The 26,080-nt window shown below is 43.3% G+C and overlaps 1 protein-coding gene across 1 annotated transcript; it reads right to left on the bottom strand.

Annotated features, from left to right (window-relative positions):
• Nucleotides 1–5,735: 5,735 nt before the first annotated feature.
• pcdh8 (protocadherin 8) lies at nt 5,736–9,957 on the bottom strand. The gene is made up of 4 exons (XM_037109864.1): nt 7,081–9,957; nt 6,878–6,948; nt 6,461–6,594; nt 5,736–6,349 (listed from the first exon to the last, which is right to left on the bottom strand). Exons 1-4 carry the CDS (start codon nt 9,436–9,438, stop codon nt 6,000–6,002), a joined length of 2,913 nt encoding a protein of 970 aa, XP_036965759.1. The 5' UTR covers nt 9,439–9,957; the 3' UTR covers nt 5,736–5,999.
• Nucleotides 9,958–26,080: the final 16,123 nt, after the last annotated feature.

Here is a 26,080-nt window from a genome sequence, read left to right as displayed (position 1 = left end):
TGGCAATGACTACAAATGTATCCTCACACTGTGAGTCTCATAGATGATATAAAGCAGTCTGTCTTTAGCATACCAAAATTCATGTGTGAGAATGGGAGCTGCTGTAAGGATAAAATAATACATATAAAACACCTTGAATTAATTTAAACGTGAGTGTAAAGATGCAGGAGGAGCAGCAGTGTAGCTGAGGGCAGCATCCTGTGACCACAGACTGATGCTCTGACATGTCTGATAGCAATGATGTCTGTGATCCAGCACCACCGACCTGAACTTCCATTTGAACAGCTTTGTATTATCAACAGCACAAGTGTATGAAATTATTTGGCAAAGACATAAAAAGTGTTTTCAGATCAGATCTGAATATAAAGAATCAATATTTATCGAGCGATTTGAGTGCGCACCAAAACAGAGTAAAGGGTGTCCTTGATAGGTGGATTGGAGGTTAAAGGAATAATTCGACATTTGGGGAATTGGACTTATTTGCCGTCTTGCCAAGAGTTAGATGATAAGATCAAAACCACTCTCATGTCTGTCCTTCAGTAATGTTACAGCCAGCAGCCGGTTAGCTAAATTTAGCATAGAGATTGGAAGCAGGGGGAAACAGCTAGTCTGGCTCTGTTCAAAGGTAGCAAAAAAAATTAATTAAAAAATCACCAACCAGCACCTCGAGAGCTCACTTAATGACACACTGTATCCTGTTTGCCTAATTAAATTAAAAAAACACAAAGTGTAAAAACAACAATTCTCTGAGGGTGATGTGTAGTGACGTACTGAAGTCTCAGCTGTTTGCTTGGCAACCCCTGTGACCTACAGAGCCAGGCGTGCTCTTTTCCCTCCTCTCTCCGAGTCTCTATGCTAAGCTAAGCTAACCTACTGTTGGCTGCAGCTTCATATTGAATGGACAAATATGAGACTGGTATCGACCCACTCATCCAGCTCTTGGCAAGAAAACAAATGAGCTTCCTGTATTTTCCATAATTTGGAACTATTCCTCTGTCCACTTTATGATAATCAACATTAATAATGGATAATACATTTATAGTTAATTTAACTTTAGTTTATTGTTATCTGACTTTTAACAAACAGTGAAATGCTTCATGTATTAACATGTATTAAGCAAGTGGTTATTGTAAAATTGCAACTGATCTGTTCACAAACATTTACAGTTTAGCACTACACAACCAACAGATTAATAGTATGCATAAAGAAATTAGCATTAGCATTGGCATTCACAACCCTACAGTCCATTGGAGAATTCTGTTGCACTGTCTCAATCCCCTGAGCGTCTCCCTATGGATGAGTTATCTCATGCTCTATTTAAGGCTTGAAAAGATCAAATACACACTTAGGGGATCCATGCAACCCTTTTGTGTTTTATCTCAGCGACCTAAAACAAACCTCCCTGATAGCTCGCGAGTGTGTACGCTTGATTGATGACCTGCAACAACACTCAGCCTAACATAAACATTCATTTACCCTCTCCGAAAACCTCAACCAGACCCTAACTCTGCCTCCTTTTTGTTTAATTGCTTATGTTTATGCTTGTTGTTACTTTTTATATATCATCGCTAGTTTAATGGTCTTTGTTTTTCATTTTTCTTCAGTTCAGTGGCACCTGACACCTGAGAATTGTATGGAGGACCAAAACTGCTGAAATAAAAACTGAATGATAAAGAAATAGAAATACCACTGAATTCAGCTACATTTATATTAAAAATACATTTAGTGCGTGTTTTACTTTCTGGAGAGTCTGAGACTGATTCTGATGGCCGCCAGTCTGTGAGAGCAAAAGCTGATATATGCACTCTAATGTGGATCAACTACTTTGAAAAGTTAACCGCATTATATTATAAAAAATAATTAATTGATTAATTAAAGGGGCAATATAAAATAATTTTGAGTGTAAAACATTGTAAGAGATCAACTAAAACTATCATCAGAATGTGAAGAAATAATTGTTTGACAGTATGTCTATGTGTTGTGTTGCAGAGGTATCCACTGAAGCTAGCATGCTAACCAGCTAGCCCTGGTCCGTCCCAGTCTAAGAGCCAGTCCAAGACTCTGGCCCCAGCTGCATGGCTAACTGAGCTAAGGGCGACTACGGTAAGCAGCAGTTAGCCGTTACTCTGGTGAGATGCTTCCCCCTGTTTGTTTTGATTATGAATTTGACAGGTGGCCAGTTCTTACATATAGCACCTTTGAATGGGAAATCAAATAAATAGCAAATGAAACATTAATATCAACTTGTATAACATTTTACAAATTGATTAGTGTCCACATTTATGTCAATATTATTCCTAAGTGTTTTTAATTACATATTAATTTAAATATTGAGTCAGTTATTATTATTATTATTATTATTATTATTATTATTATTATTAGTAGTAGTAGTAGTAGTAGTAATAGTAGTAGTAGTAGTAGTAGTAGTAGAAGCTGTATTTGGCAGTCTTGGTCCTCCGTAGATGGGTGGGTTGCGGGTATGTTTTCAGAAAAATCTATAAACGTATTGTTCTCTATATGTCTGTCGCCTCTGCCTTGCTCTTAATAAAAAGAAGGTGAAATGACTCGGACTGGAGAACGTTTAATTAAAGCAAGTTCTCTGCCTCTCAGCGATCAAACAATGCTGAAAATCTAAGCTTCATTTCACAATGCGTGCCTGTGTAGAGGTGACAAAAGACTGAAGTTCGAGTCCTTCCAGGCTGTGGATAGGTTTTATCTCGACGTGCTGTAGGTTTCGACAGTAATTACAGAGTGATGACAAAGACCAAGTGATAACATCCCATTATATAGCAGAAATGACTGCTTTTGCCTTTTGTTTAATGTTTTTAACTTTCCCCAAAATGTCAGACGCTGATGATGTGGGAGTGAACTCGGTTTGATATAACCTATTGTAAATGAAGCAGACAACATCTTAATGGTAAGCGAAACGCAGACAAAACTTCTCCTCGGAGACGAACTGTCAGGCGGAAAACAAATGGTGTTGTTTTTTTCACACACCAGCCCCACAATTCAAAGCATCCAAAAGTCAATACCCGCACTTGGCAGTTGAGACAAAGATGAAGATGAGGTGCGAGCGCTACAAAACATTGCAGTGCGGGACGGGCCTCAAGCACCAAATGACATCGATTCAGAGAGGCTCCGTCTTCACACGCTGCGGTACACTTGTGTCTTTAAGATGAGATGCTAAGGGGCCGTAACAGCATAATCACAGTCATACAGCTCGCCATTCGTCAAAAATAAACCTAACAGGTGCAGAGGCTAGGGATGACGTGCGCATATCTGACACATTTGTCGGTGGACTACTGATGAGCTGAAAAACCGGCTCTAAAACACTCATTTTCTATTACCTGGGGAGATTTCAAATGTGCTGCGGGAGCTGCTGCAGGACATTAATGTGAAGTCCATTTGGATGAGAACGAACACAGCGTCCGCCAGCGATGGCTTTTCAAACAGACACACATTTATTTTTTTTTCCAAAACTGCGCGGATGGATATAGCTTGTGGCACAAATTGTCAGGTCAATGCACAACTATTTGACCTACAAGGAGCATATAAAGCAATGATGAAGGGAATCATATTGTATTGATTGATAAATGCATTTTCCCTCTCTGTGCAATTGGCTATCTGTCAGACCAGTGCACATCACTGGGGGCACAAATATGACCTTCTTTCTTATTGCTTGCCTTTTTGTGCCGCGTGGCCTTGAATCCTCGGCGGACGCCGCACGAGACAATAAAGTTATTAACTTTGCAATTTCCAAAGTGCGGTGACTTTGCAGACTGGCAGCATTAAATGAAAGGTGATCAGGACACCTTCAATGAGGAATCTGTTTTTTTGTTTGTTTGTTTTTTAACAATGTTCTCCGTTAATGAGGCATATTGTGGTAATGTGTGAGAACTCTTTTTAGTGCTCCACAGTTATGTAAAAAGGCATCTAATCCACTCTATTCCAGCTTTTATCACAGCCATCAAAAAGCAGAAAAGCAGGTATTTATGCTTATGCAAATGAGTGCTGCTCTTAGCCCTCTTTTTTCCTGCAGATGAACAGAAGAGAGAGAGAGAGAGAGAGAAACAGAGAGAGGGACAGAGAGACAGAGAGACAGGGAGAGAGAGAGATGGAAAAAAAAAAAAGGTCCAGTCTGCCATCAGCTCCTACTGATAGCCCTTCCTTGGCAGCAGTTTTGGAAACTATTTATTTTCTCCTCAGGACCAGCCCTCAGATGGCTATTATATACTTTGTAACAGCCCTTTACTCTTGTCTCATTTGCTTTCATACATCACTGGCTCATTTAAAGTGACCTCAAAAATAATGAGGACAGAATACTGTGACAAACTCGTGCGCGAGCAGATGAAAATCAGCAGGTGTCAAACATTGTTTTAAAACGTATGTTTTTTTTTCAGTTTGCTTTCAACTAAATGATCAGATTTAAAAAAAAAAAAAAATGTTGATGAAAAGCGATGTTAAAAGGAGGGCTGTACATTCTGGGTTGTTGATGAAAAACACACGCGCTTCCCCTTGGACACTGTCCCCTCGATTGAGGGACGCGTTTGATTAATTTCATCTTGCATAATTCAGGATTCCTGGGATTTCTTTTTGTGTGTCCATACAATCCTGTCACTGCTCTATTCTGACAGATGTAACCAAGAAAAACAATGCAAATCTTGTACAATTGGTATGCTACGCATAAAAGAGCTCAACAGCTAATAACCAGTGTTCAGGGTTGACGTGTGTCAGCTTTTGTTATGGTTTTTAAACTCATCAATGTCTCATCAATAAATCATCCGGGACCAGAGACAGCTTGCCCTCGCCCTACATATTCATGGCTGCATTAAACTTAATAATAGTGACCAGTTTGGAAAATGTGAGGCGTGCACGTGCCTCATAAATGTCAGAGCGTTCACAGGAGGAGTCACATGAGGTTATTCCATCCCCTGTATGCTTTGTCCCATTTTTTTTTTTCTCTCTTGGCAGTCGTGTTTGAGGCTAACACTTGCAAAAATGACAGTCAGGGATTTTGTCAGGCAACCCAAATGCACGCTGTAATGTACTATGTGCTTACAGTGATGTAAATTATTTAGGGGAGTTGGAGCAGGTGTGACAGCAACCCGCCACGATTTTGTGGGAATAATGGTTTTTATACTTTTGTATTTTTCCCTCACTTGAGCACCCGGCTCTCCGCTCGCTCATTTGCATGCAAGAAGCTCAACGGAGCATCCGCGAGTCTTCAAAGCCAGCCTCCCAGGTAATGCAGCAGCTTGAGATTTTTACATCTGATCATCGCTGACTGGAGTCTTGATCATGTAGATTCAAACTGGGGGAAGAGTTCTACATGTTTACAAATCAGACCGGAGTTCGAGCCAGGATGGGAATAATGTTCCATATTCAAAACACAACGTCTCTCAGTAGAATTTATGTATTTTTTTTTCTGATCTCCCTGTGTTCGACCCCGTTGTCACATTTGAGAAGAATTTGCGGAATGAATGACAGTTTTTGTTATTTTTGATCACACATTTATTGGAAGGGAAACAGCAGTGTGCGTCACTGAATACATTTAGAGTGCAGCGGAACATGAATAAACATTATATACAGTGCTTTTATAATAATTTCTTTCAACTAAAAAAAATATGTACACCTCTTAAAGGTGCACTATGTAGTTTTGGGGAAGAAACAATTGACTGAGTAAACAAACAAACTCTTTTTGGTTTCCTGACTGAACAAACACTGTGACCTTAAAGGATGACACAGTTTCATACTGTTTTACTTTGTTTATATGTGGCGGCCCCTGCCACCTTGCTAGCCTCAAACAGTGTCCTTGGGATCTTATTTTCCTCTGAGAACAGCTTGTTTATTCAGTTATGGAGTAAATAAATATCACCGAGTTTGTATCATCAACTCATTTAAATTGTAAATATTAAAATTCTGAGTTTGAATTTCCTCTCCAAAACTACATAGTGCCCCTTTAAACATCTAGGAATCACCATTTCGTGTGATATCCTTTCCTAAAACATGGTCGCGACCTCTAATGCCGTGGCCACAGTTACAATATTGGGACTCTGCTTGTGGATCTCGGCTCCTCCAACAGCAGCCTCACGCTGCTGCTGGGGGAAGTAAGAAGGGAGGGTGCCCGTCCTGGAGAAGCTCTGCATGCCGCTCCTTGATTTCGGGCGATTGGTGCCGTAGCCAGAATCCTTCCAGGAGTGGTGATACCCATGAGGACTGCTGAAGACCGGCGCTGGGGAGAAGCCTATTGTGTACGCATTATCTCTGGGGGCCCTGAAGCTCTGCGGTGCCACCGCACAGTAGGTGGCCTGGCAGTCCGAAGATAAGCTGTTAGCGGTGCTGGATGAACCTGAAATGCAAAGAATAGATCAAAATGAGTAAATACATAAGGATGAGAAGTTGCTGCTGCAGACGTTACATTCGTGTCACCCTGGTGAATATGTGTGTTCAGTTGGCTCACTCTTTAGCCTCGGGTGGAAGGTCGTAAAACTCCTCTTGCCTCCGTCGCCGCTGACATCAGAGTCGCTGTCGTTGAAGTCGCTGTCCCCTTTGCCACTGTCCTTCACGCTCAGCTGGTCAGTGTTCCCAATGCCACTGCGGATACAATCAACAGATACAGAGTGAGCCACCACTGTATGCACATTAGCTTGATTATTGATGCCTTCTGTTGTCATGCGAGGCCTGCCTGTCTCCGCCCAGACCCATCTAACCTCATTCCATGGGAAGAGCCACGAGCAAAAAAAGAAAAAATAACTACATGTGCCAACTGTTAATCACGCTCTGAGAGTTCAGAGAGGCGCCACTGTGTGACAAAAAAGCACATTCTTATCTGGGGAGGGAAAAGAAAAGGGGGGAGTTAGCATTGAGTTGTCTTTACCTCACTTGCAAGCAGTATTTGTCGCCTTGCCACACAGATGTTGCTTGGAAATGCTTCGAGGGCAGGAACATCTGAGGGAGCGAAACAAAAAACGACAGCGGAGGAGCTTTAGTTTCCATTCCTGGCACTGAGATCAAGGGGAACGTCGTATGCATATGAAAATACAAAGATGAAAAAGAATACACTCTTGTAAGTTGGCTCACCTTTGCCTCAGAGTCCCCGCTCCTCTCCTCGTACAGGCAGGAGTCATCCAAGGAGGAGGTTCTCTGGTGGAAGAAGCCTCTCTGGCCGGTGTATATGTTGGGTTCTGTTGAGCCCAGCATGGCCACGGGCCCGCTGTCGAACAGGCTGTGGCACACGTCCCTCTTGGAGCCACGGCTTCTCCCCCCGCGGCTGAGCTTGCATGTGACGACAACCACCACGATTGCAATCAGCAACAACGCGCACCCCCCTCCGAGCATGATGATGACAATTAGCGAGCCATCCAGGCCCGAGCCTCCCTCCTCGCTCGACCGCAGCACAATGACGACCTGGTCCTCAGACGGCTCCGTCTCTGTGATCACAAACCTAACGGTGGCACTGCTGGAGAGCGGGGACCTGCCACTGTCACTCACGGCGATTTTCATTTCCAGCACGTCGCCAATTTCAGCCGTCAGCTTTTGTTTCACGGCGATCTCTCCCGTGTCTTTGTTGATCGCGAAGATCATGGGGTCGCCCTGCACGATTTGATAGGAGAGCTCGGCGTTCAATCCCTCGTCCTCGTCCTCGGCCGAGACTCTCAGGGCCAGGTAGCCAGCAGGCGCGTTGAAAGGCAGGGGGATGTCAGCGGAGTCGTTGACCAGGACGGGGAAGGTGAAGTAGGGACAGTTGTCATTCTGATCCACGACTCTGATCCTGATGGTGGAGGTGCTTGAGAGGGAGGGGGAGCCTCTGTCTTCAGCCTGGATCACCAGGTCGATGTGCTGCAGGGTCTCGTAGTCAAAAGACCTCAAAGTGTACAGAGAGCCTGAGAGTGAATCCACGGAGACATAAGTGGACACCGGAGACCCCCCTGGCACCTCTGAGTCTATGACTTTATAAGAAACTTTGGCATTTTTCCCCACATCTGGGTCTCGGGCCACAACAGTGGTGACATATGAGCCCGGTATATTATTCTCCAGCACTGAAACTTCATACAGGGGCTTGCTGAAGAGCGGGGGGTTGTCGTTCTCATCCGTCACACGGATGGTGTACTGCCTGACTGTTTTAAAAGGGGGGGCTCCCAAATCTTCAGCCACCACTGTGAGGTTATACTCAGGGATCCTCTCTCTGTCTAAAGCGGTGCTGGTTATAATCATGAAAGAGTCGCCATAGGCTTGCTGCAGGGTGAAGTGCTCGTGCCCGAGCAGGCTGACGCGCACGTACCCGTTGGAGCCCGAGTCTCTGTCCGAGGTGCTGATCAGAGCCACGAAGCTCTCCGCGGCCGCAGCCTCCGTGATGTAGGCGACCCCGTCGCTGCTGGAGGTCATCGGCTTGATGCTGATCTCCGGCGCGTTGTCGTTCACGTCCACCACGTCTATCACAACTTTGCAGCCGGACGGGACGGAGTTGGCGCCCAGGTCCGACGCTTTGACGCTCAGCTCGTACGACCTCCTTTTCTCAAAGTCCACCAGCGCCTTCAAGGTCACGTCCCCGGAATACGGGTCGATGTGGAAGAGGCGTGCGACGTCCGGGGAGAGCCCGTCCGCGAACGCGTACACCACCTCGCCGTTGACGCCGTCATCCGGGTCAAACGCGTGCACCCTGAGCACCCTGTGACCCACGGGGGAGTCCTCGTTCAGCTCAACTTTCAGGGCGCTGTGCTCGAACGTCGGGCTGTTGTCGTTAAAGTCCAGCACCCTGATGTTTACCAGCATCGAGCCGGACTTTCCCCCCCCGTCGGTCGCTGTCACCTCGATGGTGTAGGCGTCCTCCACCTCCCTGTCCAGCTCCCTCACCAGCACCAGCTCCGCAAACTTCACCCCGTCCTCCCGGTCGCGCACCTCCACGGCGAAGTGAGCGGACGGGGAGATGTTGTAGCTCTGGATGTAGTTCTCCCCCACGTCCTGGTCGAGGGCGATCTGCAGCGGGAACCTGGAGTCCAGCGGGAGGTTCTCCACGATCTCCAAACTCGTCTCGTTGCGCGCGAAGTGGGGAGAGTGGTCGTTGATGTCCCTCACCTCGATCTCCACGTGGATGAGCTGGAACTTCTCCTTGGAGTGGGCCACGATGTCGAAGCTGACGAAGCAGCGCGGGGACCTGGGGCACAGCTGCTCCCGGTCGATGGGCTCCGCGACGCTCAGCAGCCCGTCGGTCTCCCTCATCTCAATCACGGAGGAGTTGTTTTCCTGCATGAAGCGGAACGAGGTGTCGGGGTCATCGGCCGGATCGATCTTTAAATCCTGGGACAAATTCCCAATCTCCGTCCCGGGTGCGTCCTCCTCGTAGGTGACGTACCTCGTGGTTGTGCACCGAGCGGCGTGCAGTAAAGCGAGCAGCGTAACGCACAGTCCAGCAACTCCTGCAGAAGTGCAAAATCCCATGGCGAGGAGTTTACACGGCAACGTGTTGTGTCAGCTCGATTCACAACTGTGTCAAACTCTGACTTTGCTGTGGGTCTATAAGCCCCGGTCTATGCAAATGGCCTGTCCCCATCGACCAATGGCCTTCCAGTGGACCACCAACAGGGCGACGTTTGGCCCCTGCGGCAAACTGCTGCTGCTGCTGCGGCTGCTGGCTGGGGCTCACTTTTGTGTGTGTGCAAATGGTTTATTAGATAAACTGATTGTTGGGGCTTTAATCAGCCTGCTAACAGCTTTACTTAAATAAATCTGCACCTGGTAATTAATTAGCTAACTAAATCACTTAAGGGAGGACTGTAGTTGATAGGACTAAGAGCCATCAGATGGAGTTGGAGCCTACCTGTTGAAAGCCTGGAGGGCCGACCGGCTGTTAGGGAATAATGCAGAAACTGAGGGCGGAAAGAGACTTGAAAATAGATAAATAAATAATATGATATCCACAAGTCAATGAGATTATAATTGTCGGTTGCTGCTGCAAAAGTAAAGGAGGAGCTCACAGCATCAGAAACGATGAGCATCAACAACCCTGAATGTGGTTTTGCTCTACTTTTATTGAAGTAAATACCAGCGGACGAGGAAGTTCTGTGATAGTTTTGCACTGTGTTCAGTAGAGGCCTTAACGGACATCACAACAAAATGTCATGCCATTATACTTTGTTGATATGTGGCGGACCCTGCCACCTTTCTAACTGCCAACAGCGTTCTAGGGACCTTATATTCCTCTGAGAACAGCTTGTTTATTCTGTTATAGTAAAGATGAATATTTGGAAGTTTGTGTTATTACCTATAACACCTATTACCTATTACCTATTAATATAGTAAATAATGGAATTTTGAGTTTGAAGAGTTCGAATTTCTTCTCCCAAAACCACATAGTGCCCCTTTCAAGCATCAACAAGTTAAGTACTCTATAATCTTGACAACAGATGTAGTTGTGTATGTGTATTTGTCTGATAGGCTCTTTATTTTTCATTCACTTATGTTAGTTTGCGGTTGTCCTACTGGCGTGCCATGCAGGGTGGGAGGGGAGGAAAGGAAGGATGAGAAACTCTCAGTACTGAAGGGGCACATAAGAGCCCTTTTGTCAGGTAGCTGATGAATCTCCTATTATACATGGATTAACAAGAGTACTGTGCTCATATAGTTAGATCAAAATGATTAATGTCAAGTTTTATACATACATTTAAAGGCTGACAACACTTCCAGTGTGGAGAACAGTGGAAAACTGACCACCCTCCCCCCCAAAAAAACACATTATCAGTCCTGAATTCACTTAAAAAGCTGTGATGGAGACATTATTAGGAAAATGCACTTAAAGAAGCAGCATAAGAGCACTGCAGATGGCTTCTTTCTGAGCGTTGTGTTAGACATGTTACTGGATGTTCTCCGTTCATTAATTAATGGGCTACACTCTGTAATAAGGGAACAAATCATAAACTGAAATAAGCTTAGCTACATGACGATTTAATGCATGAAATAATACATGATGCATCAGGAATCCCGGTTGCTCACTATTAACACATGATCAATGAACTATGACTTCTGTGATACTTCAGTTAAAGAACAGTAGGGACAGAAGCCTGTGTTTTTAGCAAGCTGGTTGTCAGATGCAGACATTTACATACTAAATGTATATAATACAGTCAGATAAATCAGCTTTAACGCAACTTAAAATCGAGCCGAATCCACAGCCTATCAGCTCACGTTCATCGTAACTGGGAATTAACATCCATTTACTGACGATCTGTTGAGTATGAACTAATGGCACGAAGTCATAGCGACTCGATTGTTTGTTAATGTGAGGCATTTATGATTCATCTTGCATTAATAGATGCATTAAATCATCATGAGTCATGCATTAGATAAGCAGCACTTTAATCCATATGTGAGAGTTCCTGGTTGCACTCTGTCGAAAACTGAGTGGAGTTTGAGTTCATGCTAAAAAAAATAATAAAAAAAAAAAAAACACGTGTTCACAAATCTTGTGTCAGATACCTCAGTGTGGAGAAGTGTCACCGCTGTGCCTCAGACCCAAGTTAATAAACAACAATAACAGTCACCCTCCACTCACTTTGTTTTTGGTAAATATCTTATTTTTTTCAGTTTACTTCCTATTTAACTTTATGCGTATTTGTCTGATTCTTTTTTTCCTGGACTTGTTGCGTTTTGAACTGTTCTTACAAGTGAATTTCCTTTTGCTGGATAAGTAAGCTAATCTAATGTGATCTAATCTAAAGTGCAGTGAACGAACACCGGGGTCCTGTCCAATGCATTCTGGCCGATGCAACGGGGCCAGTCTCCGTCCCATAAGTGCCTTCCTTCAATATGATTTGTACCATTTGTTATAAAGTGCTAGCTGTATAATTGATGAATAGCGAATTTGATAAAACAGCAAACAATGAACTGCTGCAACTGGTGTTTATAAAATCTTAATAAAAGCTGCTCGAGGTGGAGCTAGGTTTTAATTGTGCTATATCTATATCTATATCGTTTAATCCACAACAATACACCAAGTTTCAGGTTAATCATGCAACTAGTTAACAGCAATCAGGTATCGTGTAACATCAGCTTTCAGGTTAGTGTAGTTCATTACAAAAGTACAATATTTTACCTAAAAGTATACATAGATACACTCTCCAATTTAAAGTACTAGTTCCTTTCAGCCGATAGATAAAAGCAGTGGGAAATGTAAGTATGAAACTGGAGAAAGCATTGAATAAAACAGGAGAGAGAGAGCGGGACACTTTTCATTGTCATTCATACACACCTATGTATTATGATCACACGGTGTCATCAAACACATCCCACTGACATTTAAGCTTAATAAAACCCAAACAGAGCCTATAAATATTTATTTCAATACTCCCTTTTTCTCTCAATCACACGTATTCATGTAGACACAGCCCATCAATAATCTGCATAATAAAGCAGAAGCTAGACATCTATCTTTCTGCTGCGCGGCCGCAGACAAGGTCTCGTCCGCTCACATAGCAGAGGAGGAATTTCAATGCGACGCCGTAAATAAAACATCCCCCGGAGGTCAAGCAAGTGTCGTTTGATTGGTGTTGCGTGTTGGGACACTGTTAATAACACATAATGCACAGAGCGTCATTGCGAGAAGAAAAAGAAAAAAAGCTGCTTGCATAATCACAACCATCTGTAGTGGAATAAACAATTAAATTCACCTGATTTAAACTTCTCAACGTTAGCTCTAAAACAAGAGCCTTGGAAGTTGGAAGACAATAGAAGCTCCAGCTACACTGAGCGATTCCTCCTCCCACTGAAAACACATAAACACACACGCTCACACACACACACACACACAAAGACAAACATCCATACACCAGAAACAGCTCCCATAGTGGTAACAAAAGCGCATGAGTCAACCAGACCTTTGTCAACCATATGGGTGATTAGCTTTTGCTGATTAAAAGGGCGTCTGCAGCTCTTCAAAGGGCTCCTGACACCTCACAAAAGTTTGGCTAGAGCAGTCTGAGCCCCCCTCGAGAGGGCACCTACAGGGAGGTGTGAGAAATCACACAATAAACAGCCACACAGACCTGAGATAGTTGTGATACTGTGTCAGCGGGAGGTGATAAGGAGCGCCGTGCTGCCATATGCGTTACACAAGCGCCGTTTTTACTTATATAAATGTTCATCCAGCCTTCTGTGCATCTACCCATCTGTCCACCCATCCACCTAAAAAGTGTTAAACAAGTCTGGTTTTACTCATACACTGAATGTCAAGCCACACATACATCATTTTCTGCCATTTATTCAGGGAAGGGGAAGGGTCGCAGCAGGCTAAGCAGGTTCATTTGTCAGTCTCCCCTGCAACATCTTCTAGTTCCTCCTCAGGGATCCCAAGACAGTTGAGGTAGATAATCTTTCCATCATCTTCCGGGGTCTACCTCGAGGTCTCCTACTGGCCGGACGTGCCTCGAAAAACTCGCCCACGACAGGCATCGACGACCTCCTGACCATAACTCATAGCAGCCGCCTCCACAGCGAGGGCTTTGAACATGCATGAGAAATTCTCCCAGTGATGAGCGATTAAGACCCTCTGACTGGAGCCTCAGATAGACGTTCCCGGTTCAAACTCACAACAAGTTCTCTTCCCTCAGATCTAATGATACCACCACAGAGTCGATTGGTTTTTTTGGGGGGTACTAAGTACACTTATGAATCACCCTCGAACGCGGTGTTTGATATGGCCAACGCATGATGAGCACAGAAGCCCAATAACAAAGCACCAGCGAGGTTCAGATTGGGCATGCCCCGTTTAATAAATGTGATAAATGTGAACATTGATTTTTCTTTTTTCAGATAATGTTGCCTGCTTTTCTTGGCAAGAATACTAAGCAACAAGAACAAAACACACACACACACACAAACACAACAAAAAGAAGTGAAAACACTTTCCAGCAGAGTAGGCCCATTCATAATGCATGCTATTGAAAGCTGCAGTATTTACATATTGAACTTGGAACGTGCTCCAGTCAGATCACATTACGGCAGAAGTGGATGTGAGGAGTTTGTTCTCAAATCCGCAAGACAACGAACCAACAAGTGGTTTCCCCAGATGCTGAAGCCCTGCATTACGCCGCAAATCATTTAATTGAGTGTTGTTTTTGTTCTATACGCTCAGGCTGGCCAATACGAAAAATCAAACACGAATCATTTCTCCCATAAAAGCAATAGAATAGGGGCACAAATATTGTGATGTCGAGTGTAAACATGAAAAGGTTTTGCCTCTGTCTCTCATAATCTACTACTTTGTTGGTCATATTTATTCGCTCGCTATCTCTATTTTCACCCTTCATTAAAAACAAGATCAGGCTGAACGTGGAGGGGGATCAAACATAAGATACTTTGCTGCCATTACCAGACGCACAAAGCCTTCAGCACAACAGTCCCATGCTGGCTGGGTGTTGAAATCCAGGGTTTTATGGCTGCGAGGAGTCAGAAGGTAAGGCAGAATTATTAGCCAAATTAGTTGTTTGCCACTAAGAGGATTACACTTTAATCTTATCAAATGCCTCACGCACTTACCACTTTGTGTTGCAACGGTTTCAAGGTAACAGCTGAGCAGCTGTAGATGAAAATATTCCGGTCTCGAATAAAGAGCACAGACATGATGATTAAAACAGGGAGTGACGACTTGCTCATTTGTGATTTCCTCTACGTGCCCGAGGTTGTGCCTGAGCTAACCGCCTCAATATTTAACAGCACCTACTCATGTCTTGAGTCTTTTTCTGATCAATGCGTCAGTACAAGGTCACCGGAGGTCCAACCACAAACAAAGCCTGGCTAACACAGGAGTGATACTTGTTTGTCACTTAAGTTAGGTGATTAATGCAGCTCACGGCTTGATTAAGACGTGTGTGGTGATGGTAAGAGCATCAGAGCAGATTAGTGGCTTCGGCCATCTGTTCTTCTCACCAAGGTGTTTTCAAATAATGCTAGGAATATTGTTGATCTGGCCTTGGCAGTGCGACATCGCAGTGATCTCGATGACGGTCAGAAATCAGCCTGATGTCAGCCAACCCTTTGACATGATTTGAATTCCGTGTGAAGATTGTGTCTTCTTCCCCCTCGCACGCCACCAGGTAGGAAGGCAGGAAAAGCATTTGGTGACACCGGGAGCAGTAATCCTGGCATATGCCACTGGGAACAAATGTCTCAAAGGCCCACCTTTTGGATAACAGCCACCATGTCACCCACTGCTAGAAAATTGTCAGCCAAGATTTTTTTTTTCTCTTTTTGTTTTCAGAGTTTCTAGGTTTCCAGTTTTCAGCCAAATACTTTTGGGATGCAGGAAAGTACTTATAAAAGGCTCCATGAAAATGATATTTTTGATATGTTTACTGTCATCTATCACAGTCTAATTTTGTCTGTCTCTCTGAGATTATTGGGTTGTTGTTTTTTTGTTTTTTTTTTAACAATGCCAAAATAGACGGTCTCAGCGATCAACATGTTGGAGTTTTATTTATAAGTTTCGGTTTGTTTGGGTTTTTCTTTTGTTTTTGTTACGCTGTCATAAAACTATATGAATCGCACTCCCGCGGATATATACACGCTGCACAAAAAGACAGAGTGGTACAGATGCAGTGTTGGGCCACATACGGGGGGTGTGTATATAATGGTAAACGAGCATGAAGCACAAGCAAGCTGCACAAAACTATGTGACACAATGAGAAACACTTAGCAGCTTTGTTTCCGTAATTGGCCTGAGCTCATGAAAACAGCAAACTGCTGTGATACATCTCAAGACTGTTTGAATTAAAGCTGTGACATGCAAATTCAGTAACCATGGGTGTCGCATGCTGTCGAAGATACATTCAAGATTAAACATTAAAGAAATCCACTAATCTAAATTGTATTGTTAAAAAGGATTGTTTTTTTTTGTTCACACTTCGATGGATTATGTATTAACTGTTTCAAAAAGACTTTATAATAAAAATCTAAATGATATATCTAAGTGACTCTTTACTAACTTAAAGGTGCACTATGCAGTTTTGGGGAATACATTTTAATCAGGAGGGAGAGATCTTCACACACACCCTCATACTGTTTAACTTTGTTTGTATGTGGCGGACCCTGCCACCTTCCTTGCTTCAAACAGTGTTCCAGGAGCAATATTTACCTCAGAGAACAGCTTGTTTATTCAGTTATGGGAAAAAAATATATATTATTTCTGAGTTTGTATTGTAACCTCATTAATACTGTAAATACTGCCCTTTAATGTATTAATTATCCCCACAGAAACCTCAGGCAGTTTCCGGGTGTCTTTTGCTCTCTGTAGACTTGCACTGCAATATATAAGACCCATACCTCTATGGAAATGACACTATGAAGGCTGGGAGCAGGAGAATATGTCTTTCATGCAGTGCAACACAGTGATAATGCCATAATTCACGAAAAGAGAAATCGTGAGTTGAATTCCTTTAATAATTTATTTACGCTTGATGATTTAATGCATTAAATAATGGAGGATGTATCATGGATTCCTGTTGCTCACCGTTTTGACTTTATGTGCCTGGAGTTCAAAACTTAATGGCTCTTCACTTAATGAGTGTTATTTCCCATAATACTTCATGCATTAATTGATATGCGAACTAATTAGCTGGATTCCATTTGCACCAAACTTTATTTCAGACCAGTGTGTTTGCTCAGACTTTTTCTTTTCTTTCTTTTTTTCTTTATAAAACTGCTCATCAGATACAAACATTAACATAATAACCAGAAATATATAATTACACAAAACTGGCATAAAACTAGCATCCCGTACCGATGACCTATTAAATGTGAACTAATTACATAAAGCCAGAGTGATCTGATAATTGTTTTAATGCCGAGCAACAGGAATTGATGTTACATCCTGCATTAATTAATGCACAAACTCATGATGAGTCATGCCTATATGGCTCAATAATTACTTAAGTAAATGATTCATACTCTTTTCGCAAAGTGTTGCCTTCAAAGCTGACTTCTGCTAACGCCAAAAGGATTCTCAATACAAACTATTCCATACACACAGTCTGATTAGTAGTTGAAAACGCGACGGTAGCTGTGCCGATCTCTGTAAATCATCTCATCTCTGCCCACTTAACAATTTACACACAATCCCTGCCACTAACTGCCTAAATGAGCTCCTCTGATAACAATGCAACCTTGAAGAGGGATAGATGTGTATTCATGACGCAGCGTTTATTAAATTTAGATAGGCACAGACCCCTTTTTTTTTTGTTATACAGCAGGCTGGAAACTCCATCCAGCCTTTTTTGGTGGCCGGGCCCTTATCAGTTTCCTCATCTCACTTTAACCTTAGGTGCTCTAATAAACTGGGGGTATACATGTCACCGCTCTGGCCGTGAGGGTCATGTGGAAGGTTTAATCTCGACCATTTGGGCTGTCTGAAAGGCAGATAAAACAAGATTATCCTGTGCTTGGTATTGGCTCTCGGTGTGACGAGAGGGTGGAAGCATGTGAGCAGCAGCTGTGGAGGTGCCAAATACTCAGACTGGCTAGTGGTCTCTGTTGCTTTTGGCACCTCCTGCGGCGCTACAGGCACAGATAACCCCCCAACCACAGCTCATCCTCGCAGCTCTCCAACTGATTACAACTGGCCAAATGTTTAACATACTGTCCCTAATCACACTTAACATTCTGTCACAATATGTTCCTAAATAGCTTTTAGGGCCATATAAATCACATAGGTACTTGTAGCCTTGATGTTATTAGGTCTAATTGTTTTTTGCTTCCTGCGTAGCTCTGTAACTAATGCGCTCAGATCTTTCCAGCAGGGAGGAAATCTCTTTTGCACACCGACGGAAATTTAGGACGTATGAGGGGCCAACTTAAAAAGATGCATTTGTAAAAACAAAGATCCATTATGGAAATAAATGCATAACATAAGAAAATCATAAAAAATGCGTGACTATTTTATGATAAATTAATTAGTCTATTAGGGCCAAGCATGAATAATAAAAGGGCTTGCCTGTAATAAGATCTCAGCGGACTCTACATGTTTTAAACAAATTCAGAACATTAATATGGATGCCGTGTAAACATGTTTCGAGGATTTTTTCATGTTGGCCACAAAAGACTGAGTCTATTAAGAAATTTGGAAAGACAGATTTTGTTGTTTAAATCTCCTAAAAGCCGAGGCAGATCAAAAGAGGCATTAGTATTCAGAGACAAACCATGTTTGGCTGAGGTTCCTCTACCCCCACTCAACTCCAACCATTCCCCACTGTGTAACTAATGCCCGCTGCCTGCAAACGATTGGAACAACAGTTGCTAGCTGCACTTCATTATGCATAAGCATTTTTGAATAAGCTTTGGCCATATGCACAAACAGGTATGCTACCGCTGCAGCACAACAATATCTGTCACGATGATCTAAGCGCCAGGGTGAGAAATTACGGAAGCCTGCCTCGGTGCCGTTGACAAAATACCTGCTAAAGGATCATAATGACAAACAAAGAAAGACAGGTTTTTGGAATTGAGGCCAGTCATTTCAAAATGGGGAGTCGACCCTAAAGGTTTGGATTAAAACCAGGGATGAGAGTGCCATCTACAGGTGGAAACTTTACCATGGAAAACATCAGATGCAAAGTGAGCCAGAGCAAATCCTGAGAGCGTGTGCGTCTCCTCTACACAGACACAGATCATTAACTCTCTCACTATAATAAATAAATAAATAAATAAATAAATAAATAAATAAATAAATAAAAATCCAATATTTTGAAACCACTTGTTTGAGAGAACATGTTGTCCTGACAGGCTAATTAGAGTCTGGCAACCTCAAAATACTGCACCAACCAACTGGATTCTTCTTGAAATCAGCTCCGCTCCCCTTGTGGCCTTGGTGGTGTGCTTTGTACTTCCTGTTGGTAAAGGCTTCACTATGGGTTTTCAGTCCAATTATGATGACTACTTCACATTTCATGCTTCATATTGAATTCCACTGCCTTAAGCTACGCGGATGAGGGGCCTCCAAAAGATCAGCAGGCCTGCACATTAACCTCCAGCGCGCGCTGATCTGCGAGCGCATATTTGACTTGACATAACCATAACCAACTTTCACTTTGATTTTCATTTTCCACGTCACCGCTGAACTGGTCATTGTAGATACTAAGAGGGCTTGAAAAAAATGCCCTTGTTTCGGCGCGTCCGCAGCCGGGATGTACACACTTGCAAATCCACATTCCCATGACTCCTTGGCTGTTACTATATCAGGTGAGGTAAATAAGCATTTGCTTGGTAGTCCTGGCTGTGAATAAATTTGATTCTCCCTTGGACGGTTATATTATTCAAAGCGGGGAAGATTAAGTATAGCCTCCTTGCTGGTGTGTGCGCGCGCACATGTAAAAATGTCTGTGCATGAGTATATTTATATGTGCCTCTGTGTGTGTGTGTGTGTGTGTGTGTGTGTGTGTGTGTGTGTATGTCAATGCTAATTTGCCTTTTCAAGGACCAGGTCCCTCTCCTCCTCCTCCTTGAATATATTTCACATCTCCATATTGCCATCCTAGAATGTCGCCTCCTTGAAGCAATTTCCTCTCAGCCATTATCTGATGGGTGAGAACTGCTTCCCATTGGCAGGTGCAGATGACACTTGGGCTGGGCAGGAGCTGGCTGTTAAACGTGGGACTGGCTCCTTACCAAGCTCCAGTCTGCCTGGTCCTGACAGCCCCCACAGGGCTGGCCACTGGGGGCGGACTGTTGGGCCAACTGGCCACTGAGGGGTGTAATCACTCCCTCTGACATATTTGGCACAGGCGATCCGTTTGCTCCACAACAGAGAGGGCTGTGTGAGCGTCTTGCTTAATCCTGTTAGGCCAGGAGATGGCAACATTGAGGTGGGTGATGCACATTCAGAGCAACCCAGTAATGTCTCATATCATCTAAGAAAGCAAGAAAGGACTAAATACTCATGACAATTTATGAAGAATTGTTTTGCTTGATGCCCCCCCTCATTTATGCTGCTTTACATGGTATTTTGCTCACGAGGAGACCAAAATAACAGGGATACAATATAATACATAATGTAATATGATAACCCGAAAATTACACATTATAAGCTTCATAAATATAGAATATAGCCTGTTGGAGGGCTATTACATGTAATTGCATTATATTTAACAGCAGCCCAACACACAAACACACACACACACACTGTGGACGCGTATATTAAAGGTACATATTCGCAGACAAAAGCTTCAGAGATGTGGAATACAGCAAGAGTTTACAATTAGGAATGCAAAATTGCAACAAAGGCACTCGAGAGGACGCCTATGGTGCATAATGTGTGTGTGTGTGTGTGTGCACGAGTGGAGCAGGGAGATAGATTAATGTTGAGGGGCATCAGCTTAGAGGATGTTTTGTTTCCCCACTGTGTGCCGAGTGCAGAGGGGAGTTAAGGGATTCCAATCTGGTCGTCAAGTCCTGCGGTGCGAAGAATGTTTGGAGTGCGCTTGGTGATAGCGGACTCCATTACGGGGCTGAGTCTCAGGGTAGCCTGCCATTGTGCCGGCAAGCGAGGAGGTTAATCAGATCCCGGCTCTATTATGAATGCTTGCTATTTCTAAAGGGCTCTATGAATAGAATACTGTAAGCTCTCATAAAAATGAATCCGGGGCTGTGTGCTTTTACAGAACAAGGCCCGATAAAGAATAGTGTCGGTGTACATTTGAGGAGATTTCATGTTCTCCAGAGCAAAAAAAGCAAATGAGTGTTTTAATGGAGGCCTAGTTATTAATTATCTGAGATTAAGAAATTCTCTCTCCAGCTCCTCAGCCATGTTTCCCACGTCTGCTTTGTTTGCTGTTGGGGGCAGATTATCTTAATTGATTTTTTTTAAAGTATTAAATTAATTTCATATTGCAATTCAATGACATCCACTCGCACAAATTGGCTCATGTGTTATCAGCCTCTGCTCATTAAACACTTTGTGAAACACACTTTTCAAGGTTTTTCTTTTGATTTAGCTAATGAATGCTTATTTTTGTATTTCATTCTGCACATTTGTCATTTTTAACATCTTGTAGCAGCTCAATTAATAGCTTTGTTGATAACCCAGGGATCCACACACGTCCAGGAGACAGACGGCTTGGCAGAGCCAGTGGATGGTCTTGCACCGTTTGGGTTTTCTCGGGCTGCTGTGAGCCAAACTCAACAGAGCATCCGTGGAGGGAGGCATCTACTTGACAACACCGCTGATGTGACTCAACTCAAACATTCAGCCGTAAATCTTTTAGATTAGGAGGCTGGTGAGCTGTGCTGCTTGTCTGATGAGTCCCGCGGATTTACGGCACCTGATGTCCTGCGCTCCAGCCATCTGAGAGGTCGAAACCACAAAAAGGGACCCAAAAGCAAGGCACAGAGGCAGGCAGGCAGGCAACAGAACAAACAAAAAAAAAAAAGCAAGCTTCTTTTTTGTTTCCACATAAAGCTGAAATATAAGTCCAAGCTAGCAAGAAACAAAAAAGGTAGGCGGCAAAATACACGAGGAGCAGGCAGGTCCAAGAAATAAGGATGTGCAAAAAATACAAAAAACTAAACTGCGTATGAACAGAAGAAGCGCTTTGAACACAGACAGGAACCCAAAGAACACAAGGAGCACGTGGAACACAAGGAACACAGGAACTGAAGTGGGAAAACATAAGAGATGAACTGACACAAAAGAGAGCGGGAAGACAAGGACTTAACTACACAGGGAGTGGTAGCTAATTGAACACATGTAAGAGGGGAAAACAGTGGGAACAGACGAAGAGAGGAGGAAAGCATGTAGACCAAACACACAGGAGGATAATAAGGGACAGATGAAACTGATCAGGACAATCACAAGGCAGGGAACAACAAGACAGGAGGACAGGAAGTCACAGAACATGACACATGAGGATGAACATTACAAAATAAGACAAGAAGCAATGACTAAACCAGAAACCCAAACCCAAACCACGCCACTGGGCTGTGGCAGGAAGAAAAGGATACGACAGACATTCCAGTGTTTTCTTGGTTTATTAATTTGTTTCTGTCCATTTTCGTCATCTGCGCTCTTGTCTTCTTGACTAATTCATCTGGCAAATCACTCTCAAGTACAGCCTGAAGGTTGCGCTATGAATAAAAGGGCCACAATTACATAATGTGCTTTTCGGGATCGAAGATATTTACCATGAATCAGCTCACAGCGCAGCATGTCTGAGCAGAGAAGTGAATGAAGACCACAATAAGACACGACTTCTGGGAATAATACAAACAGGAGATTCAGCCGCCTGCCATCAGGACAACATACACTAACTGTGATTTAGAGGGCAATAAACGTACGCCTAATAGGACAGTTCACATTTCACACAATTTGTAGGAAATCTAATTTCTCTGCGAAGGCACAGAAGCTGAGATTCAGCTAAGCTTTTGCAGAACAACAGAGCACTTATATGGGAGGAAACGTGTTAACAGGCCAGACAGCCCTATTCTCAGCAAAGAGGTATTTAAGTACTGAAGATGAAGTGAGATGGAAAATCTCATTTCCATAACAGAACAGGAAAAAACAGTCTGGCAGAAGGTGTTTTCTTTTTTTTCTATCTTTTTTTTTTTTTTACCCCCCCCCTCTCTGTTGAATTGTCAGAGCAATCATGGTCGAGCCACAGCCAGGGCAGCAGACTAAAAGGAGTGGGGGTGGTGGTGTCGGGGGTGGGAGGGGAGTGGAGGGGGAGGAGGGTTGAGCCCTCTTTCCCAAAAACACATACAAATGAACTTGAGCAATCTCATGCTTGCACACACACACACACACACACACACACACAGAGCAGTAGATACACATAGATGCAGGGATGCGCAAACAGTGCTTAGTCTCAGAGGAGCAGACAGTGAGCACATTATGCAAACAGAGGCTTTGTGTGTGTGTGGCGCCGAACGTGCCTGTGTGTTGGAGAGAGAAATTAGACTGATTAAAAATCAGGAAAGGGAGAAAAAAAACAAAAAAAAACATCACAAACTGTTAGACGGATCTCCTAGGGGCTAATTAGTATGTTGAGTCTTGTGCCAGAAACACACTGTTCAACAAATCTGAAAATGTAGGTGTGTTCCATGATTTGTTTTCCGCAACCTATTTTAAACATCCGACGTGTTTACATTCGAAATGCAAACCGTCGCTGGTGTAAGCGCAATACGGAGGAAATAAGGAATATGCAATGCATTTCAGCAGCACCGCTTTTTTCTTCCACTCCACACAATCAATTTCCTTGCAATACCGAAGCTGAATGTGTAATGCAAGGCTTCTCCTTTGGGTTACGAGTTCGAAAAAGTTTCTGTGGTGTGTGGTGAAAGAGCAGGGGTCGGTCAGTCCGCGGGAAGGAGATCAAACTTCCGCGTTGAAACCCAGGTATAACAGCGAGAGAGCACATTTTGGTGCTTCAGGAGCAGGAAATGAACTATTGTTAGAGTTTCCATTGTGAGTTATGTAATAGAACGACTGGAGGAGCCTGCAGGAGCAAAATTGAAATGACCCTTCTCAAAACAGAATAAATATTTAATCCGAGCTGAAGAATAGACCATCCCTGAATGTTTTGTCCTTGACCACGAGCGGAGCCCTTAAGATATTAGTTCAAGAGAGAGAACAATAATCAGCGCACAAGCCCATTCTGCTAACCTTATAAAAGGGAAATCGGAACAGTTCCCTGCTCTTCAATGTATCATTTATAAACTTTAGATTTTTAATGCACCTGCTATCAGCGCAGTCTGCCAGGCCCATATGAATATATTCAACAACACACAGGGAGAGACAGCGAACAGAGGGAGATCTGTTTAATGTTTTGAGTACGGGCGGATTTCTGGTTTAATATTTAAACCGTCGTCTTCCACAGTCTTGAGCGTTCAGTACCCCACTTCATTGTGGCTCGTCGATTCTTCCTTGTACTCCCCTTGTTAACGGAGCAGTGGTGCCCAGTAGGTTCAGTGGCCATGACATGACAATCAGTTGCAGAGACGTACTAGAAAGGCTCATCGACTTCCATACATAATGCATTCAAACTCTGTTTCAAATATCCAGTACTTTAGACTAAAAGTGGAATAAATGCTTGATAGAATTCATAATACCATTTTATTCTAGTTTAGCTGAGATATGGTGTAGATTTTACTCCAGTGACCTTGAATGGAGCTCAGGCAGCATGCATGAACTGTATGTTTTAGAGCACCATCGGTTCGCTGGCAGAAGATGGAGGTTTGTGTTTCTAGAGTAAAGCTGGTGTTTGGCAGGATGCAATTTCATTGGCCGCCTCAACCTTTGCTGGGAGCTGGTGTCTCTGCTTTAAGTTGTATGACCGGCAGGGCACACACCGAGCTACAGAAACAGCCACGAGCAATCCAGTGGGTCAACGAGGCACACCTGTGCCTAATTAACCTCTCTGTGTGTGTGTGTGTGTGTGTGTGTGTGTGTGTGTGTGTGTGTGTGTGAGAGAGAGAGAGACTTGGTAGAGAGAAAGCTGACACGGGACACACAGTATATTAGAACAACACAGTATCACATCATTTTGTGAAGCAGGAAGGTCCACATATGGAAATTCATATTCATGTACATAAATCAATTGAACGTTCGGAGAAGAAATGATGATACAAGTCTAAGTCATCTTTTACTTGTTAAAGATGAATTTTCACAAAACGGAAAATATATTTTCCGAACCTCAACCAAAGTATTTTTGTTGCCTTACCACATGCTGGATGCGACCCTAATTTCCGGTGTGACCGTCCTGCCACCTGCCCCAGCTACCTGCACGTGACGCGTCGTAAACGTAGCGTTCCATTTAGTCAGTGAAACAAGGTGCAGACACGATAGACAGTTGTGCTGAAAGTCACGCAAACATTCTAAATTTCGATCCAATGGCTTATATTTTACTATCACCATCAGTCACTTCCTGGTAGGCAGCTGGTGGCTGATTTGTATTTCAGAGTTTAATCTGTCAACTTGTTTGATTCCGTTGGATTTTCCATTTTGGGACTGAGTTCCTCTGTAAATTTGCTCACTTTGTGTCAGACAGTCTGTGGCTTGATGAGGCTGGCTGCTAATGTTAACGTTAGCATCAGGGGTTGAGCTTAGTCTGACCTCATAGCCTGCTGTCATGAGGTGGAGGTGACATTTAAAGCTCGAAGTAGTCTGATGGTACAAAAAAATGCATCAGTTCCAACTGGGTGTTTTTCAAATGTTAATTTTCGGTTCAGTTAGCCAAGCAGTGTTTTATCATCCGCTTCCATCTTTGCACAAAGCTACTGTGGAAGGAGATGGAAATGTGTTCAGTGACACACAGGAGTCAATTAAATCAAGTCAACCGATGTAGAGGATCATTGATTTAAACAGTACCCTGGCCCTAATACCACCTCATTGTACCACCTATACATTCACTTATAAATCAATATAGCGGTCTTATTATCAACATATGTGCTGTCACACACAGTTCCATTGATTTGGTGAGAGTGATAAGAGGAGCGAAAACAAGAAAAGCGTCAAAAAAAAAAAAATAGAAAACAGGAACAGACAGGAGGTTTACTGACTGTCAAAACACTCCTGCGATGTGACCCAAATTTGCCACCACACACCTCTTCTCGGTAAATGCCATGTGCCACACCTAAATGGAAACTGTCCCCAGTTGCAACCCGCAGTCTGCCACCATGGAAACCCATCAGCCGAACCGGTCTTGAAATATTAAAAAACCCACAGTGCCGAAAAACAATCTAGTAGATAATAATCTGTTCTTCACTGGAAATAAAAAGACAGTGACAGTTAGACAGGCATACAGCGTAAAAGTAAATTATTTCACATGCCCTCCGGCTTGTACATACTGTCTGTTTCACAGATATTCACCCGGACCAGCTACAGGCCGACATGTCCTTGAGGCACAGCTCCGGTCTCCACGAATCACAACAAAGGAGCAAAAACAATAAAGCTTTACATTTGCGACACATTAACAAACAAAACACATTTTAGTGAGGTTATAAAGTTTCACCTTCACAATTTTTTTTTTACGTGAAGGATTTTCTTAAAACATGTACAGACCCAAACAAAAAGAATCCCTCTCAGTCGTCACCTGTCCGGAACTAATAT

The sequence above is a fragment of the Acanthopagrus latus genome, chromosome 9 (genome assembly GCF_904848185.1).
Source record: "Acanthopagrus latus isolate v.2019 chromosome 9, fAcaLat1.1, whole genome shotgun sequence".
Taxonomy (NCBI): Eukaryota; Metazoa; Chordata; class Actinopteri; order Spariformes; family Sparidae; genus Acanthopagrus; species Acanthopagrus latus.
Note: the sequence above shows the minus strand (reverse complement) of the source record. Positions and strands in the feature narration are given on the sequence as shown.

Bases quoted from the DNA above. Each gene is read 5' to 3' on its own strand.
- pcdh8 (XM_037109864.1), bottom strand. From the start codon at position 9,438: ATGGGATTTTGCACTTCTGCAGGAGTTGCTGGACTGTGCGTTACGCTG. The intron at 6,949-7,080 runs GTGAGCCAACTT...TCGCTCCCTCAG, and splicing joins GCGGGGACTCTGAGGCAAAG to ATGTTCCTGCCCTCGAAGCA. The intron at 6,595-6,877 runs GTAAAGACAACT...TTGTATCCGCAG, and splicing joins AAATACTGCTTGCAAGTGAG to TGGCATTGGGAACACTGACC.